This window comes from Pseudozyma flocculosa (assembly GCF_000417875.1).
Source record: "Pseudozyma flocculosa PF-1 unplaced genomic scaffold scaffold00005, whole genome shotgun sequence".
Classification (NCBI taxonomy): Eukaryota; Fungi; Basidiomycota; class Ustilaginomycetes; order Ustilaginales; family Ustilaginaceae; genus Pseudozyma; species Pseudozyma flocculosa.
Window position 1 is genome coordinate 1,013,713 of NW_006920873.1, and position 17,377 is coordinate 1,031,089.

The following is a 17,377-nucleotide window of genomic DNA, read 5'->3' on the forward strand; positions in this document are numbered from 1 at the left end:
ATGCACTCGCCGACGTCGTCGACGCGCGCGGCGCGTTCGCGCCAGACGTCGGGCTTTGCGGGCGCTACGCCGTCGTCGTCGTCGCTGCTCCGCACGCCCGAGCTGCAGCCACGCCGGCCGAGCACGTCGTCGCTGCGAGGCAGCCGGTACGACTTTGACGACCCGCCGACCTCGTCCAGCCCGTTCCCGCGCACGCCCACGTTCGACACGGGCAGCCCGCGGTACGGCGGCCCGTCGGACCGCAGCGCGGGTCGTCACCACCCGCCGCTCGGGCTGGGCCTGCCACCGCCGGCGTCTTCGTCGCGCCTCAGCAAGCACTCGAGCGGTGCGGCCGGTCCGGCCACGACGACGGCGCTCTCGTCGAGCTACAGCGCCAACAGCGTCGACCTCAAGGACCGCGTCATCGGCGGCGGCGGCGGTCCGCCCGCCTCGACCGGCAAGGCGAGGCAGGTGTCGAGCGAGATGCCCTTTGGCCTCGGCATCGGCTTTGACCTCGACGAGGTGCTCGACTGGTCCTAGCGACGCGGCGGCTGCGTCGCCCGGGTCGTCCGGTCGTCCTGGGCCAGCCGACGACGACGCTTCTCTTCTGTCTTTGTCGTGTCGATGCGCTCCTCTTGGCATCGCTTCCTTTTTCCCCCTTCCGCGCTCCCCTTGACCCCATCGCCCTCTGGCCAGCGTCGATGACGACGACGCTGAGTTTACGGCCCTTCCCCACCCTCCTTGCACTCGCCCCCTAGGTCGCCTCTCTTCCTGTTCGCAAGGCCACTCACTCTGCCTGCCATCTGTAGCTTGTCTCGACCCCACTACTCATCCTCGCGAGGGCCGCTCGCCGTCTCTCTGTTTGTCTAGCTGTAATCTTGTCGTAGCCCTCCTGCCGCTCGTCTTGCGGCGGCCCCTCATTTTGAAATCCACATTGAGCGTTCGAGCTCCTCGCCTTGCTGCGTGCGCGATGGTGAGGTCGTGTGGGCCAGGCCGTGCCCCCGTGTCTGTGGAGGACAAGGCTCGTGATCGAAGCGGCGAGGCTGAAGGCGAGCTTGAAGGCGAGCTGGAGGGTGAGGACGAGGGTGAGGTTGAGGCGAGGGCAGGCGAGGGCCAGCTTGAGGACCAGCTTGAGGGCGAGGACGAGGGAGAGGGCGAGGCGAGGGAGAGGGCGAGGCGAGGGAGAGGGCGAGGGCGAGGGCCAGCTTGAGAGCGAGGGCGAGAGCGAGGGAGAAGGCGAGGGCGAGGGCCAGCTTGAGAGCGAGGGCGAGGGCGAGAGCGAGGGCGAGAGCGAGGGCGAGAGCGAGGGCGAGAGCGAGGGCCAGCTTGAGGGAGAGGCTGAGGGCCAGGCTGAGGGCCAGGCTGAGGACCTGCGTGGCCCCTCCGTCGACAGCAGATGGAGGGCTGGTCGTTGTCGTTGAGAGAAAGACGGGGCAAGGTAGCAGAGGAAGAGGAAACGAGCGACGTCGCGTCTTCCCTTGGCCTCTCCCGTGTTCGACTTGATCGATGTGCTCTGCGAGGCGAGACCGACGTCGACCGTGGCCCTCGACCTCGTCCTCGTCCTCGTGCTGGTCCTATGCGGGGATCGCGTTGGAAAGGGCTGCGTCAACGTCGTCGAGATCCGGGATACTCATCAGGCCTGCCCGAGTGTGCAGTGACCGACTCGCGTCGCGTCGCGCCCCCCTCGGCGTCCGCGGTAGCTAGATGGCATCAGATCCGTCCGTCCAACGCGTCTTGTAACCAGATGTGCGAGGACGGCCGCCCGTGCGCCGGTCTGAATGATAGAGGTGGCGAAGAGGAGGGGAAGGAGCTGGATGTCGCATCGACCGCGTCGAATCGTGTGGGGCGATGCCGGGCGATGCCTGACGTTGAAGGGTTCGACAACGTCGCCCGAACGAATGGCGCACCGAGCAGCGCATGGGTGAAAAGGCTGCACTGCGGGAGGGGTAGGAGGATGTCGTGGTGCTCGGCGTGGACAGAGTAGAGGCACCGATCAAATGGCGGCGATGGCGGTGGGAGAATGTGGTATGCACGTCCGCGGCAGCACGATGGCTCGCCCGTCGATCGCGAGCAGGCAGCCTCGCCTCGGCACGCTTCTGAGCCTTCGACAACATGCCGCGGTCCGAGTCGCGGTGCGGCGCGGCAGATCGTTGGGCTGCACTACGCTGCGAGGCGGTAGGTGAATGCCGATGTGTGGCGCTCTGCGAAGAGAGACCGGGGATACGGACCAAGCGTACGTGAGGATGGAACGGTACCTCGGCACGATGTCGAGCCCCGTTCGTCTCGATGTCGGCCGTCCCGCCACGTCTCTGTACCCTCGTTCGAGGATCGAGGGGCGGACGCCTCTCGATGACTAGGTATGCATGCGTCGCAGTGAAGGTGAGGAAGTAGGGAGCGAGGGCGGATGGTGGTGGAAAGAGGAAGCGGAGCGAGGCTACCCACCCCCACTTCCGACGCCGCTTTGCTGGCTGGCCAAACCAGGCCAGGCTAGGCTAGGCCAGACAGGCAAGGGGCGTGGACCGTGCACGCTCGCCGCTGCAGAGTGGAGGGCAAAGGCAGCGGCAGCGCCGCGAGACAAGACGGACGGACCGACCGACCGACAGCGGGGGCTGGGCTCTTCTCTAGCTATGTAGCTGCTGCTCGCCCGCGTCGAAGGAAAGAGTTGGCCTTTTTGCAGACAGGATGACCGCAGCTGACTCGCTCGATGCAACGCTAGCCATCCATCGGCCAAGAAAAAGGCTCAGTCGAGGTTGTCGATACCCCACACCTCCTCCTCGCCCCGCTGCTCGGCCGCGGCGAGGACGAGGCTGGGTGGCGGTGCTGCGCGGGTACGACGCGGCGACGGCGTCGATCCGAAACCATCGCCGTCCCTGTCGCCGTCCCTGTCGACGTCGGGCGAGACGAGCTCCGTTTGCTGCGCATCCCATGCCTCGACGCTGAACTCGATGTCGCCATCGACGTCTCTGCCCTCGCCATCGCCCTCGTGTCCTGCATCTCCTTCTTTGACCGGGGACCAGCCCGGCTCAAAAGACCACTGCCTTCCACGCTCCGTGCGGTCCATCATCCACCGTCCAAACAGGCTCGGATGTGCCGCCCTCGACGTCGTCATCCTCGTCGCTGCTTCCTCTTCGGCGCCGCTTCCACGCTCCCTGGCCGTAAGGAGCTGGATCCGCAGCAGCGAGAGCGACGGCGATGCAGCAGTGCCCGCCTCTCCTCCATACACCTCCTCGTTCGACGTCGACGAGCGTGAGCGCAAACTCGGCCTGGGTCGGTGCAGCGCACGCAACCAGGGCCGATAGCGGTCCGTCCAGCCGACGTACTGCCGGTTGTCGTGGCCGACGACGAGCAGCAGCCGCAGTCGGCGTGCACCGCTCACCAGCGTCTGCAGCACGTTGCGACGGCCAGCGAGGTCAAACGACGCGTCGGACCAGCTCACCGCATCGTCGCCGTCGTCGACACCAGCGCCGCCTTCGAGGCCCGTCGCGTTGTTGCCCTGCTGCACCACCAGCGGCATAATGAGCGCCAGCTGCTCGAGGCTCGGGAGCGACGCCAGCGCGCGCGCCGTCGCCTCGGTGAAGCGGAAGCGCGGACCGTACAGCTGAAGGTGCGTCAATGCCGCCCAGCGACCGTTCGAGGGCGAGGTGGACGGGGATGGGGTAGGCGCCCAGAAGGCGTCGTTGAACTGGCCGGCGTAGACGCTCAGGTGGCACGAGAGGTGGCGCACCCGCGATGCGAGGACGTCGAGCTGTCGCTGCTGCGATCGCTCCTCTTGCAGTCGCTTGGCCTGGCTGGCTGCGCTGGAAACCGACAGCGACGAGGCTGGCCGAGGCGACAGCTGCTCTAGCGCCCGTGGCATGCACTCCAGGGACAGCGCCTCGATCTGCAAACACGTCGAGAGGATGTGTCGGAGCGAACGGAGCGTGGCCCGCTCGAAACGAGCCTGCGCCTCGGCGGCGTCGTAGAGGGCAAAGCGCTTCGCGGGGGGGCTTCTTGCTGCGCATGCGTAGCTGCCTGCGCTGGCGCTGTGGTCGTCTGCGCCTTCGTTGCCATGGGCGCTCCTCGTCGAGTGTAGCCTCACGTCGAGCTTGCGCAGGCGTGCGCTGGCCAGGGCACGGAAGCCATGTCGGTCGCGCTCGAGGGCGGCGCGCAGGGATTCGACCTGCGATGCACCGTAGAGGCGCACAGAGGGAAGGAGGAGCGTGGCGAGGATGGATCGATGGCAGGCGAGGTCGACGCAGCAGAGTGCCAGCACACGCTGGATCCTATTTGAGCGGGACGTTGCTCCTCTGCCAGAGTGGAGCGGGTCGTCCTCATCGAGTATCGAGGAGGCGGCGAGGCATACGATCGAGGTGGTGAGCTCGGCAGGTAGGCGAGGCGGGCCGAGTCTGGTGGCAGCAGCCACAGCCGCCGGCGGTCGGTGGGCAGTCGATGCGGCGGTGGGTTTCGAAAGATCCAGCGGTGATGCTGCTGATGGTAGCGGGGCCAAGTTGGTCCACAGATCGGTCCGGCCGCCCCCGATGACCTCGATATGCTGCTGCTTGCAGAGATGCGACCTCGACTGCTGATGCGGGTGGTGGTGGCTGAGGCGCTGCCTGCGTGTGGGAGACTGCGAGGGCCTGCGTCGAGACGCCAAGGGCTGGGTCGAGTTGCGTGTAGGCGACGAGTGCGATGGTTGCGACGGTGACTGGGGCGGAGGTGCGTTCGAGGACCACCAGCTTGGGCTCAGGCTCGACCAAGAGAACGAGGCGGGGGACATGGGCTGGACCAGGAGAGACGAGACGAGACGAGACGAGGGCCGCAGGGAGAGACGGGGTGTCAAGGCAAGGAGGTGACGGGAAGGCGGAACGTTTGTGGATGCGGTGTCGGTCAGAACCAATGTCGGTGGAATACTTGATGGTGGTGGGCTGAAGCAAAGTCTCGACGACGACGCACGCCGCCCTCGTCTGCGCCTCCACTCCCCACCGGCCAGCCGGACGGCGTTGGCCCCCATCACGCGCACACGTCGCCGACACCGGCCCCCGACCCCCCCGCACAGAGTTGCCAACTAGACGAGGCTCACACACCGAGCAACGCTGGCCCGCGGGCAGACCTCGTGTCGCGGGCCACCAAGATCCGGATAGCAAGTCGAGTTGCGCTTGTTGCGACGAGGGCCGACGGGATTCAGAGAGGTATCAATTGTACAGCTGCTTGCCAGTCGGACTGGCGGGAGAAAATCGAGTGAAAAAGAGAGATAATGGCAAGGAGCGAGAGAGCCATGCGAGCCGAGGCAGAGGGTGGGGAGTGCAACGATGCCACAGTGCCACAGAATGGGGCCAAAAAGGAGTGAGGGGTGGGCAAGGTCGGCGACCGAGTCGATGCGCGCTGTGCCACGAGGCCAGCGACACCTTGTCCTCGATGACGGCGATCGCGGCCGCCCCAGTGCCCCCGGATGACGATCCAGGACACGCCCAAAGAGCTACCGCCTAGAGCCATCGGCAGGCTCTTGAATGCAAGTCTTAGCCCGGGTGCGAGCGCGTGGACAGCGACGAAACGAGCGACGCCGTCCGACATTGGCAGCGAACGACACCTTGGCATCGGTCCGAGTCGCTTGGCCTCTACCGTCGGCCGGGGCCACTGCTGGCCATCGTGTGCGCGGCCGCCTTTCTACATGGCCACACAGCTGCACCCGCTGCCAGGAGGGGCGTAGGGGTCCTCGCGCTTGTCGACCTGTCCCCACACCGACGGGACGAGGTAGTCGCGCGTCGACTTGCAGTAGTTGATCAGGCTGTCGAGGCCAAGGGCAAGATGGCACGAGGAGAGAGGCCGACAAGCCGTTCCGTGTCAGCTCACGCCACGCTGCACCGAGGCTGCGCGTTGGCCACCACGGGACACGCCCGACCGCCACCCGACCGCCGCTGCCTGTACTCACCTCTGACTTGCCTCCGAGACGCGGATCCTGGGGCGGTCAAGGTCCTCTTTGAGGCGCTGGTTGTGCTCAGTGAGGCGGCGGAGCTTGAGCTCGGACATTGACTGCTTGTGCGGCTTGACGTTCATTGTGGCTATCGGGCTGACTGACCGGTGACCGGTGGACAGGCAGAGTCTTCGAGGATGGCGAAGATCGGACGGTGGAGAGAGTCCTTAGGCCGAGCTGGCTCCTCTCGTCGACGAAGAGGTCGAGGGCGGTCTGGCAGAGACGTCGTCTAGCTTGGGTCTGCCGAGGATGCGCTCAGAAGGATAGGCTCGAAGAGCGTGGTAGCAAGGCGAGGGGCTGGTGCGCGAGACTGTGGAGTGGTCGAGCGAATGTGCGCTTGGCAGACAAGAAGGGGGTGACGTGGTGATGGCGGCAGCGGCGGTGGTGACGGCGGTGGTGTTGGTGTGGGCCAAAGTCGGAGGAGGCGTGCTCTCTCTGGCTTCCCCTGACGCCCCGCTCGCCCTGCCTTTCCCTGCCCTGCCAGGCCTCTCCCCCTTGGCGTGCCCGCCGGCCTAGCGTGGGGGCGTGCGTCGAAGCGAGCCCAGCAAGGGGGCCTGGGCGGCAGCGGAGCCGAGAGTGCGGTTCGCCTGCCGCATTTAAAGTAACATATATGCACATTTTGAACTGGCTGTCACACAAGGCAAGATGGCCGAGTGGTTAAGGCGCAGCGTTCAGGCTTGTCTGATGTCAAGAGTTCATTTGAGTTCACCGCTGTCTTCGGGCGTGGGTTCGAATCCCACTCTTGTCACAATTCTTTTGTCTTTTTTATCTCTATTTTTGCGCCGCTCGAGGAGGGAGTACATCGTTGCAGCTGCTGGCCCTTGGACGGTGGTGGCCGAACCCCAGCAGGGCTGGCGTTGGGAAGGCTGACTTTTTGCCGCTCGTCGTCTGCGTTGCGCCAGGCCAGGCCAGGCCGTGCGCGTCCTCCACATTTTTGGTTTAGAGCGCGGGATGGGGGAAGGCGCAGGCCGTCATCGAGCGGGGCTGGGCTGACCTCGCCGTCGGTACTGTGTTACCGCATCGCACCTCCCCTCGTCGTCCGTCTTCGCCACCATGACCGCCCGCACGCTCAGCCTCAGATCGCTCGCACACCTCCATCCCTCCCTTTCCACCCGCAGCCTCGGCAGGATAGGACCGTACCGCATCGTAACCTCCAGCCACACCGCCACCGCCACCGCCACGGCCATCGGCACCCGCTCCATCCACCGACTCGCCTCGGGCAAAATGTCGAGCCAGGACGCCAAAGTGCTGTCCTCTTCTCCTCTGTCGTCGTCGGACTCGAAATGGGTGACGCTCCGTTCGATCGCATGGGTGGATCCGACGGGAAAGGAGCGCAAGTGGGAGTCGGCGGACCGGACCACGCGCCGGGGCGCCGTGGACGCGGTGGCCATCCTGCCCCTCATCCACCGGCCCGAGCATGCGCCGTCAATCCTGCTCATCTCGCAGTTCCGCGCGCCCGTCGGTAAATCCGTCATCGAGCTCCCCGCCGGTCTCGTCGATGAGGGCGAATCCGTCGAGATGGCCGCACTGCGCGAACTCGAAGAAGAGACCGGGTACGGAACCACCAAAGATGGCGCAGAGGTCGAGATCCGCAGAACCTCGCCCGTCCTCTTCAACGATCCAGGCCTCACCGGTAGCAATATGCAGCTCTGCATCGTCAAGATCAAGATGCAAAAGGGCGCAAAGGACCCCGTCGCCAAGCCAGAGGAGGGAGAGTGCATCGAAAAGTACCTCGTCGACGCTACTCGCCTCTACGACGAGCTTCTTGGTGAGTCCCTTGGCGACAGGCTGCCTCCGTCCCAGGGGGGGGTCAGACACGTCGTGTGTCGGGTTGATGTCGGCCAGTCGTCGTGCCGCTGGGGGCGCTCGTCGCTGATGTCCTTCTTGCCCGTCCCTCGCCCTCGCGCAGCATTCGAGAAAAAGGGCTACGCCATCGACGCCCGTCTGGCCCATCTCGCCGCGGGCATGCAGATCGGCGGAACCGCCAACCTCTAGCCAGCCAGCCAGCCAGCCAGCCAGCCAGCCAGCCAGCCACTGGCGCGGTGCAATGCAATGCAATCCACCAGACCCCTGACCGCGGCCTCGCCCTGCAGCCAAGATGGTGGGACCGTCGTGCGTTGCTTGAAAGTGATAAGAGACGGAGAGAAGCGAGGATTGGAAACGGCGGCAAAGAGCCAAGGCGAATGGCGGACAATAAGAGTTTGGGACAGTGAGCGGCGATGAGGAGCGGCAGAACATGTGCGTGGAGGGGAAGAGGGAGAGGGAGGGCGGCGATGAATGAACGTGGAGCGGGCCAGGACGAGCTGGCGACTGTGTGTGTGGGGGGTGCGATGCAAGGTTGGAGGCGGGACGTGCGTGCTTGGAAAGTCGACGACCGCAACAGGCTCCCCGGGGGGCCAGCAGAGCCGCCACAAGGGTCTCGGCGATGGGCAGCCAAAGCCGCCCCAGACGAGGCGTCTTTTTAGCAACGGGCTAAGTCGGCTGCGAGGAAAGAGGGGAGCGCGCACGACCCAAAGGGGAGCCTCGAAGATGGTCAGCGAAGGAGAGGGGGGGTATCTGAGGACGAGGAAAGCATGTTTTGTAGGCCATGATGCGGGCCGTGATGCGGCCGTGTCGCTCGACGAGGGCCGCACAGCGACAAAGGCAGGGGCGGGCGGCAGCGCGATCCGACCAGCCGACCGGCTAACCGCAGAAGGGTCGGGCGTACCACCTCTACTGGGAGCTAGCAGCGGCGGCGGCGGCTCCGGTGCCCGGAACCTGCGTCTGGAGCGCCGGCGCCGCCTTGGAAGCCACCTCGTCGACCCGCTGCAGGGCACCGACCTCTGCAGTGTGTCCGTCGCTGGTTCCTGCGGCAGCCGAGTCGGCCGCGCCGAGGCTGGCGTGCAGCGGATCTTGGCTGTTCTTGCGCGACGCCGTCGGAGTGCGGTCGGCCTTCGGAGGCCTCGGCGGTGCCGCTGCACCGGCGGGTGAAGCAGAGACGTGAGGCACCGCAATGGCACCTGTGCCGGCGTTCTCGACCACTGCGGCATCGCCCGTCTCGGGAGTGGCAAACCCTGTGGCCGTGTCCAGCGAGGCCCGGCCAGCAGCGTGGGCCGCTGGCGTGCCCTCGGCCGCGGAAGCTCCGTTGGCGGCAACCGCCGACGTCCCGTTTGCCGGCGCGACATCTGAGCCGTTGACGTCCGAGCTCGGCCTGCTCCGCTGCATCGAGCTCCTGCGCTGCGGGATGTCGCGCTGCGGCGTCGTGGCCGCCGCCGGGCCTGCACCGTCCTCTTCGGTGGCCTTGGGAACGGGCTTCCTCGACAGGCTGCCGATTCCTGACTTTGTCAGGGCGGCGCCGTGGCCGTTGACGCCGCCGTTGGCCGTCGCGCCGCTGCCGCTACCGCTGGCGGCACTGCTCGCCCCTCCGCCTCCGATAAAGTTGCTCGTCCTGAACGACTGGTTCCTCAGCGGCGCCGTGGGCCTTGGCGGCAGGTCGGCACTGATCGAGCCGCGGCCAGCCTGGGCTCCAGCCTCTTCGAACACGGTGCCGTTGTTGCCCGTGACGATGGGCAGCTGGCTAGAGAGGGCGGCCTTGCGCTTGTGCGACTCCTCCAGGTCCTTGAGGCTCATCAGGCCGCCCGACCTGTCGACGCCAGTCGTGGTGAAGCTGAGGTTGGCGAGACGGTCGGCCGTGATGCTCTCCTCCTCCTCGACCGAGTCCTCGGTCTTGAACGTGGGGATCCACTGTCTTCGACTGCCGGGGTCAGCAAGGGCGAGGCGGGCGGCGAAGCAGGGGAGGGCACGAGAGGGTGTCAGTCAAATGGTTCGGCTCGTCAGGCAGCCCTTCGTCCGGCCGGCCGTCACTCGCGCAGCTCGACTCACGCCTTGAGGAAGCTCTGCAGGTCCTCGGCCTTGGGCGGCTGGGCGTTGGCGGTCGAGTCGCGCGCGGTGAGGTCGATCTGGTTCCACTGGACGCCCTTGCCGGCAAAGAGGTCGCTGGGCCGCGGTCCGGCGTTGGCGTTGAGGCCGGCGCCGGGCACGTCCTTGTTGACGGCGTTGACGAGGCTTCCGTCGCCGGTGGGCGTGCCGATGGTGGGCAGCGAGCCGAGGGTGGGCAGGCCGGCAACACCGGGCTTGGCCGTCTCGGCGACGGGCGTCGAGGTCTTGCTGCCGGCAGGCTCGGCGGCGGGGGTGCGCGCCTGGCTGGTCGACTTCCTGCCGCCATCAAAGTACTCTGCGGGCTGGGTGATGTTGGGAGACTGCGAGTCCGAGGGACCCTTTGAGGGCCTGCGCTTCGAGGTGCTGCCTCCGAAGAGCTTCATCATGTTGGTCGAGTTGCGGTTGCGCAGGCTGGCGGTTTCGGAGGTGATCGAGTCCTGCCTTCGAGGCTGGGACTTGGCGGTCGGGGTCGGGTTGAAGGTGGGCGAGTCGCCGACAATGTCGGAGGCGTCGGGGTTGTGCTTGACGGTCGACGAGGCGGTGGAAGCGTGGAGGGTGTGCTTCCGGATGCTGCTCGAGTCGGAGTGGGACGACTTCTTTGACTTGAGGCCAAAAAGACCCATGCTGGACGGGCGGCGAGGTATCGGGCGGCCGTGGGAGGAGGACGGGACAAGGGGCGATCAGGGCAGGGCGGGCCGAGTCGGACGGGATGGACCGCTGCCAGGTGATGGGCACGGGGCGATGGGCGGCGGGGCAGCTGTATCGGGATGAGGGCCGAGCTACAGCGAGCAGAGACGGTGCTGAGCAGAAGGAGAGGGTTTGCAAAGCAGATCCCTTGGTTGGCTTGTCGAAAGTGGACCGAAGATGCAGAGCACCGGAGAGCAGCCGACAGAGAGTCAGCGCAGCGGCGTACTAGACGGTGCGGTACGTGACAGCGGGTCTCGACAAGGCGATAGAGGTCGGGCGACAAGCGGCGATGCACGAGTCGTAGGCAGGTGGCCGGAGGGCTGGCCGTCCAGACGAAAGGTGAAGCTGGCGCCGTCGAACGAGGTCGGCCTTTGCGGAGGGGGCTCTTTTCCGTCGAATGAAGCGGGTCGATGACAGCAGCCAAGGCGAGCTGGACCTAGCAACCAAGGTGGGGATCCTAGCGGCGGCTAGGCTCGGGCGCAGGGCGGTTCTAGGATACGAGGCGGCAGGGTAGAAGATGGAGTGTGGACCAGCAGATGACGGCTGAGAGAGATCGACTGGGCTGCGTGGTCGCGAGGTCGATGGAATAAGAATGAGGCGGTGGTGGTGGCCAAGGCTGCTGCTATCACGAAGGGGTGGGGAGGTCCGAAGGAGCGTGGCTCAATGGCACGGCCGTCTGGCCTGGCCTGGCCCAGCCCGGCAGGCAACCACCACCACGCTCGCTCGCCCACTCGCCGCCACCTCGGCCCACGTCTTTGCGCCTCCGCCGCTGCCGCTCGGCCTGCTCTCTGCCAGGCAGGCCAGGCAGGCCAGCTGGCCCGCCCAGCTCCTTCCCTCTGCCCCTCTGCCAGCCTGGCCTCTGGCCGCTCTACCTACAACTCTGCACCTGGTGCGTGCGTACCGGTACGTGCGTGCGTGCGTGCGTGCGCTCGAACCACCTTCCGAGCGACCTCTAGCCAAGCTCGCTTGCTCGCTCGCCCGCTCGGCGGCTGCACCCGCGCGCTCGTTTTTCTTCTTCCCTTTCCAAGTTGGTCAGGCCAGCCGGCCAGCCCAGCCAAGCAGGCCAGCAAAAGGGCACCACCGCCCGCTACTTCGCTGCTGGCTGGCCTCGCACCGCCGCCTGCCTCGGTAGGCAAGCTGAAGCCACACCTGCTGCACCGCCCGCCCACCCTCTGGCTCCCTTGTTGCCGCAACCTTTCTCGACGCGTGCATCAAGCAGCCCGGGCCTGGCCGCTCGTCGCCGCCGCCTCGTTGCAACACCAACGACACGGGGTGGGCAATCCTCCAGGCCGTGTCCATTGCACCCTCCTCCCATTCGAGGCCGGCTCCAAACGGTGCAGTAGCAGACATGCCGGCCGCCGAGGCAGGCAGAAGGCGACCCAGCGCTGCGCCTGCCAATGGTGGCTGCAGGTCTGGCCTGGCCTGCCAGCACGTCGCGCACGGTCCGGCCTGCCTGCCTGCCTGGCCCCCGCCTCTCGCAAAGCTACGCGCGGCCACGTCAGGCCAGGCGGGATGCTGCAACGAGCTTGGCCAAACAGGCCGGGCAAGGTGTGGACCGCCGTCGTCTGGCCATCTCGATACAGTATCGCCGCCAGAAGAGAGGTCGAGGCATGCTTTGCGCAGAAGACGAGGAGACGAGCGAACCCGCGCAGCCCTAAAGCCAAGCCAAGCCATGCCATGCCTCGAAGAAAGAGCGCCGCGCCATATCGAGCCAAATAGAGCGTCCCTCGGCCCTGATCCTCGCCTCGCCTCGTGGCAAGAGGCCAAAGGGGCGGCAGGCTGGGCAGGAGCGGTTCCGAGCTGGCAGGCCAGACTACTGACGTGGGCGGACCCGAGCGTGATCGACCTTGGCCGAGGCGGGCGGACGGGCGGGCGAAGCACGGCGAAAGTGACACTTTTTTGGACTTCTTCGCGCCTGCTTGACTTTGGCCCCGGCTGGGCTGGCCCCCCTGCCAGAAGGAAGGCTCGGCGGGGCGGGGCCAGGCCAGCCCAGGCCAGCGCAGTTGAGCGCAGGCAGGCCACACGGCATTTGCGCGCGCGTGCCAGGTGAGCCCGGGTCCATCTTCGCAAGGTGGAAGGTGCCAGGGCCACCTTCACCACACCACACCCACCTTCTCCACCCACCATCATCGTCGCCTTGCGGCCCTCCTTCCCCCGCCACCGTCACCGCCGCCAACACTCCGACACATTCTCACTACTCTGTTCCGCCCTCGCCGCTGTCTCAGATCCACCCCCGGCAGCCTCTCTTCACCATGGCCGGACAGCAGCCCGTGTTCGTCATGAACACCGGCCCGGAGCGCCAGACGGGCCGTAAGGCCCAGATCTCCAACATCACCGCCGCAAAGACAGTCGCCGACGTCATCCGCACCTGCCTCGGCCCCAAGGCCATGCTCAAGATGATCCTCGACCCCATGGGCGGCATCCTCCTCACAAACGACGGCAACGCCATCCTCCGCGAGATCGAGGTCGCCCACCCGGCCGCAAAGAGCATGATTGAGCTCTCGCGCACCCAGGACGAGGAGGTCGGCGACGGCACCACCAGCGTCATCATCCTCGCCGGTGAGATCCTCGCCCAGTCGCTGCCCCAGCTCGAGCGCGGCATCCACCCGGTCATCATCATCTCGGCCTTTAAAAAGGCCCTGGCACGCGCCCTCGAGATCATCGACGACATCTCGATCCCCGTCGACATCGACAACGAAAAGGACATGCTCGCCCTCATCAAGACGTCGATCGGCACCAAGTTTGTGTCGCGCTGGTCCGACCTCATGTGCAAGCTCGCCCTCAAGGCCGTCCGGACCGTCTCGACCACCGACGCTTCCTCGGCCGGCTCGACCGCCGCCGCCACCGCCGGCTCGTCGCCCAGCAAGACCGTCGACCTGAAGCGCTACGCCCGCGTCGAAAAGGTGCCCGGAGGCGAGATCGAGAGCTCGCGCGTCCTCGACGGCGTCATGCTCAACAAGGACGTCACCCACCCCAAGATGCGCCGGCGGATCGAGAACCCGCGCATCCTCCTCCTCGACTGCCCGCTCGAGTACAAGAAGGGCGAGTCGCAGACCAACATCGAGATCACAAGAGAAGAGGACTGGAACCGCATCCTCGAGATCGAGGAGCAGCAGATCAAGCTCATCTGCGACAAGATCATGGAGTTTAAGCCCGACCTCGTCTTTACCGAAAAGGGCGTCTCGGACCTCGCCCAGCACTTCCTCCTCAAGCAGAACATCACCTGCATCCGCCGCGTGCGCAAGTCGGACAACAACCGCATCGCCCGCGTCACGGGCGCCACCATTGTCAACCGCGTCGAGGACCTCCGCGAGTCCGACGTCGGCACCCAGTGCGGCCTCTTCCACATCGAGAAGCTCGGAGATGAGTGAGTCCGCGCGCATTGGCCGTCGTGGCACTGCGGACACAGCTAGACAGCGAGACGGAGCGAGAACTCACCTCGTTTGGACCTCGTCCCTGGCCATAACTGCTGCCGCCTTCCTCTGCCCTCCTTTCGTGTGCACCACCCTCAGGTACTTCACCTTCCTCGAGGAGTGCAAGGACGCCAAGGCGTGCACCATCCTGCTGCGTGGGCCGTCCAAGGACATTCTCAACGAGATCGACCGCAACCTGGCCGACGCCATGGCCGTGGCGCGCAACGTCGTCTTCAACCCGGCGCTGGCGCCCGGTGGCGGTGCTACCGAGATGGCGGTGGCCTACGGCCTGTCGGAGTTTGCGAGGGAGATGGAGGGTGTCGAGGTCGGTCCCGTCCGCGCCGTGGCGGATGCGCTCGAGGTCATCCCGCGGACGCTGATCCAGAACTGCGGCGGCAACGCCATGAAGACGCTCACCGCCCTCCGGGCAAAGCACGCCAACGGCGAGCACTCGTACGGCGTCGACGGCGAAAAGGGCACCGTGGTCGAGATGAAGGAGTACGGCCTCTACGAGAGCGCCGCCGTCAAGATCCAGACGCTCAAGACGGCCATCGAGGTGAGTCTCGGCTGTTCGCTCTGCGGGAGGGGCTGCGCAGTCAGCCCGGTGCCTGTCCACGTCCTCGCCCTCTCTGTCGTTCGCCTTCCGCTGACCATGGTCGTGCTCCTTCATCATCATCCTTCGCTATGGCTGGACTCGTCTTCCCCTCTCGCCCGCTTTTTCCACAGTCGGCCTCTTTGCTGCTTCGGGTCGACGACGTCGTCTCGGCGCGGAGGCAACAAGGCGGTGGCGGCGGTGGCGGAGGAGGTGCGCCCAGCATGCAGGGCATGGAGGAGGGAGGCGGAGAGATGCCGCAGATGTAGATCCGACCTATCCACCCGCGCTCGTGGGCCCGGCCAGAGCAGCACTACCACCACCAGCAGCAGCAGCAGCGATGAGTTCCCAATCCGTCCTGGTTCGCCCGAGGGCGGCATTTATCCCTGCATCGCCACACGACCGCCCGCAGTACGACAGCCGACACACGCCCCTTGCTCTTCCTCTTGCGCTCCTCTCCAACGAGCGTTGTCGCGAGCTGGCAGGGCAGGGCGGCAAAGGATGAGCCCGCTTCACGATGCCCTCGCCCACTTCATCGCATCAGAAGGAAAAAGGTGCGGGGGATATATGGCATGAACGAGCGACCAGACGAGGGAAGGAGGGGGAAGAGACGAACAAAAACAACAAACGAAGGTGTTACGGTCCGTATAGACGGAAAAGACGAAAAGGAGCGACGAGGATGACTGACGCATGCCGTCGGACGCAGGGCATCGCACCACGACGACCACGGCGGACGGCGGCGGCGGGACGCGACCTTCCATCCGCTCTAGCATGACTGCTCGCTCCGCGACGCGAGGCGGGCCGGGGCGGGGCGGGGCGAGGCGAGGCATCGGGGTAACATGCGGGATACGACGACGATGGCGAGGGGCCCACCCGAGATGCCGTGCCGCCCGCCCGCCGGGGTATGGATTATGGGATCAGGTGCGGCCGATGCACCGACAGTCGAGCAGGGGCAGAAATCGGCGCGATCGCCTGGCGCAGTCGCCAGGCGCTACTTGGCCGAGGCATCCGCAGTCGGCGCCGCAGCGACAGAGGCGGGAGCAGGAGCAGGAGCGGCGCCGGTGGCTTCGGTGCCCGCTGTGGCACCAGCACTGGCGCCAGAACTGGCACCACCATCGCCGGTCGCCGGCGCAGCGTCGACGACGACGGCGCCACCGGCAGCGCCACCGTTGGCGGCCGTCGAACCGCTCGCCGCCTCGCTCTGGGGCGAGGTGCGGTCCTTGCCCGTATCGGCGATTTCGGCGCCGGTGCGTCCGCGCCAGACACCGTCGCGCTGGTCGACCTTGCCGTAGAGGTGGGTGCTCTGGTTGCGGCGCAGCGCGTCCATCCACTCGGCCACAATCTGGCGGCTGTCGACCATGACGTTGATCTCCTGGCTGTGGAACCAGCTCTGCGTGTCCTGGTTGCCGCTGCCCAGGATGGCCACCTGGCCGTCGATGGCGGCAAACTTGACGTGGCAGTTGCGCTGCTTGCGCACCGCGTTGAGCGGCCGCGTCATGTCCTTGCCCGTGTACCAGTATACCTCGAGGTAGCGCTCGTCGCCCTTGCCCTCGCGCCGCAGCTGGCGGTAGAAGCCGGTGACGACCTGCTCGTTGGTGCCGCCCTGGAACGGCATGCTCTCGCTCTTGTCGTTGAAGCCCAGGTCGAGCCAGAGCTCGACGCGCACGTGGCGCCGCACGCACGCCAGCACGGCCGCCTTGATCGGCGACGCGTTGAGCGTGGGCGACTGGATGAAGACGTGCTCCTTGGCGTATCGGAACCCGGCCAGCCAGGCGGCGTCCTGCGGGTTGCGGATGTCCGAGTGGCCGGGCGTGCCGTGCGGTCGCCGGTTGACGAGGGCCATGGGCACGGGCTCGTGCGGCTGGTGGAAGGTGTAGGGCTGGAAGTCGAGCAGCGCATCGGCCGCCGCCGCCTCGAGCGCCCGGTCCGCCAGGTCGTCGGCGGTGATCTCGCCCTTGACCTTGGAGTTGTTGGCAAAGTCGAGCGCCTTGGTGATGGCGCTCAGCCGCTCGGCGCCCGACGACCTCGACAGGTTGGACAGCGTCCGCCGGTGGATGCGGCGGTAGGCCACCGAGCCCGGTGCGCCGTCGCCATCGCCCTCGGCGTCGGCATCGTCGTCGGCGACGGCCGATTCGCCGCGTTGCTCGCGGGCACCAGGCACCTCGAGCTTCGACGAGTCGGCCGAGGCGGGCGCAACGACAAGCGGCGGTGCCGGCTGCGACGCGTCGTGGTGGCCATCGACATGCGACACGGTGACCAGCGCCGGATCGCGCACCGCCTTGGCCTTGTCGACGTCCCTGTCGTCGTCGTGGAGGCCGGAGCTGTCGAGCCGCGGGCTCAGGTCACCGTCGACGACGGTCGTGCTGAGGGCCTCGTGGCTCCCAGCATTGTTCTGGTCGTAGAGCTTCGCGGCCGCCGCTGCTGCTGCCGGCCTGGGTCCGGCGCCGTCGTGCCTGGCTTCATCACGGTGGAGGCCCTCCTCCTCCTTGACCGGCTTGGGGATGCGCAGGCCCCTTGCCGCTGCGTCGAGGTTGCGCGGGCGCGGGTTACGTCGGACCTCGTTGGCCACATTGCGGCTACTGCTGGGTCCGAGCCCGAACACCTCGAGCGCGCCGTCGGCCCATCCGCCGGGCTTGATGCCCTCCATCTTCATCAAGGCGTCGACCACCTCGGCAAAGTTGCGCGGCCGCGGCGCTCCCGTGGCTGCGGCGGGGTCGCCGTGCTCGGCGCCGCCTGCGCCCATCTTGCCGTGCTGCCCAGACCCGCCGAACCTCTCGCCCAGCACCTTGTGCGCCCAGATCGCCCCGGCTTTCCGCGCCGCCTTTTCGCTGTCGACGC

At 66.8% G+C, this 17,377-nt stretch overlaps 8 protein-coding genes across 8 annotated transcripts in view; 3 read left to right on the plus strand and 5 right to left on the minus strand.

Annotated features, from left to right (window-relative positions):
• PFL1_02136 (uncharacterized protein) overlaps window positions 1-519 on the plus strand; it is a gene marked incomplete at both ends in the record, with an annotated part of 3,347 nt that extends 2,828 nt beyond the window's left edge. Inside the window, one exon of the mRNA XM_007879647.1 lies at window positions 46-519. Coding sequence (XP_007877838.1) covers window positions 46-519 — 474 coding nt within the window. The remainder of the gene's footprint in view (window positions 1-45) is intronic.
• A 2,200-nt stretch (window positions 520-2,719) lies between these two features.
• PFL1_02137 (uncharacterized protein) lies at window positions 2,720-4,293 on the minus strand (the record flags this gene model as incomplete). Its single annotated transcript, XM_007879648.1, has 2 exons — window positions 2,720-4,138; window positions 4,234-4,293. The coding sequence occupies 2 exons, from the start codon at window positions 4,291-4,293 to the stop codon at window positions 2,720-2,722; spliced, it is 1,479 nt and encodes a 492-aa protein (XP_007877839.1).
• Window positions 4,294-5,139: 846 nt separating this feature from the next.
• On the minus strand, window positions 5,140-5,553 carry PFL1_02138 (uncharacterized protein; the record flags this gene model as incomplete). The annotated part of the gene is made up of 1 exon (XM_007879649.1): window positions 5,140-5,553. The coding sequence occupies one exon, from the start codon at window positions 5,551-5,553 to the stop codon at window positions 5,140-5,142; it is 414 nt and encodes a 137-aa protein (XP_007877840.1).
• A 69-nt stretch (window positions 5,554-5,622) lies between these two features.
• Window positions 5,623-6,012, minus strand: PFL1_02139 (uncharacterized protein; the record flags this gene model as incomplete). The annotated part of the gene is made up of 2 exons (XM_007879650.1): window positions 5,623-5,743; window positions 5,888-6,012. 2 exons carry the CDS (start codon window positions 6,010-6,012, stop codon window positions 5,623-5,625), a joined length of 246 nt encoding a protein of 81 aa, XP_007877841.1.
• A 970-nt stretch (window positions 6,013-6,982) lies between these two features.
• Window positions 6,983-7,924, plus strand: PFL1_02140 (uncharacterized protein; the record flags this gene model as incomplete). Its single annotated transcript, XM_007879651.1, has 2 exons — window positions 6,983-7,697; window positions 7,839-7,924. The coding sequence occupies 2 exons, from the start codon at window positions 6,983-6,985 to the stop codon at window positions 7,922-7,924; spliced, it is 801 nt and encodes a 266-aa protein (XP_007877842.1).
• A 717-nt stretch (window positions 7,925-8,641) lies between these two features.
• Window positions 8,642-10,470, minus strand: PFL1_02141 (uncharacterized protein; the record flags this gene model as incomplete). The annotated part of the gene is made up of 2 exons (XM_007879652.1): window positions 8,642-9,662; window positions 9,791-10,470. The coding sequence occupies 2 exons, from the start codon at window positions 10,468-10,470 to the stop codon at window positions 8,642-8,644; spliced, it is 1,701 nt and encodes a 566-aa protein (XP_007877843.1).
• Window positions 10,471-12,786: 2,316 nt separating this feature from the next.
• On the plus strand, window positions 12,787-14,808 carry PFL1_02142 (uncharacterized protein; the record flags this gene model as incomplete). Its single annotated transcript, XM_007879653.1, has 3 exons — window positions 12,787-13,901; window positions 14,047-14,503; window positions 14,674-14,808. The coding sequence occupies 3 exons, from the start codon at window positions 12,787-12,789 to the stop codon at window positions 14,806-14,808; spliced, it is 1,707 nt and encodes a 568-aa protein (XP_007877844.1).
• Window positions 14,809-15,530: 722 nt separating this feature from the next.
• The window catches only part of PFL1_02143 (uncharacterized protein), a gene marked incomplete at both ends in the record, with an annotated part of 3,649 nt that continues 1,802 nt past the window's right edge, over window positions 15,531-17,377 (minus strand). The window contains one exon of the mRNA XM_007879654.1: window positions 15,531-17,360. Within this exon, the coding sequence (XP_007877845.1) occupies window positions 15,531-17,360 (1,830 nt within the window). The remainder of the gene's footprint in view (window positions 17,361-17,377) is intronic.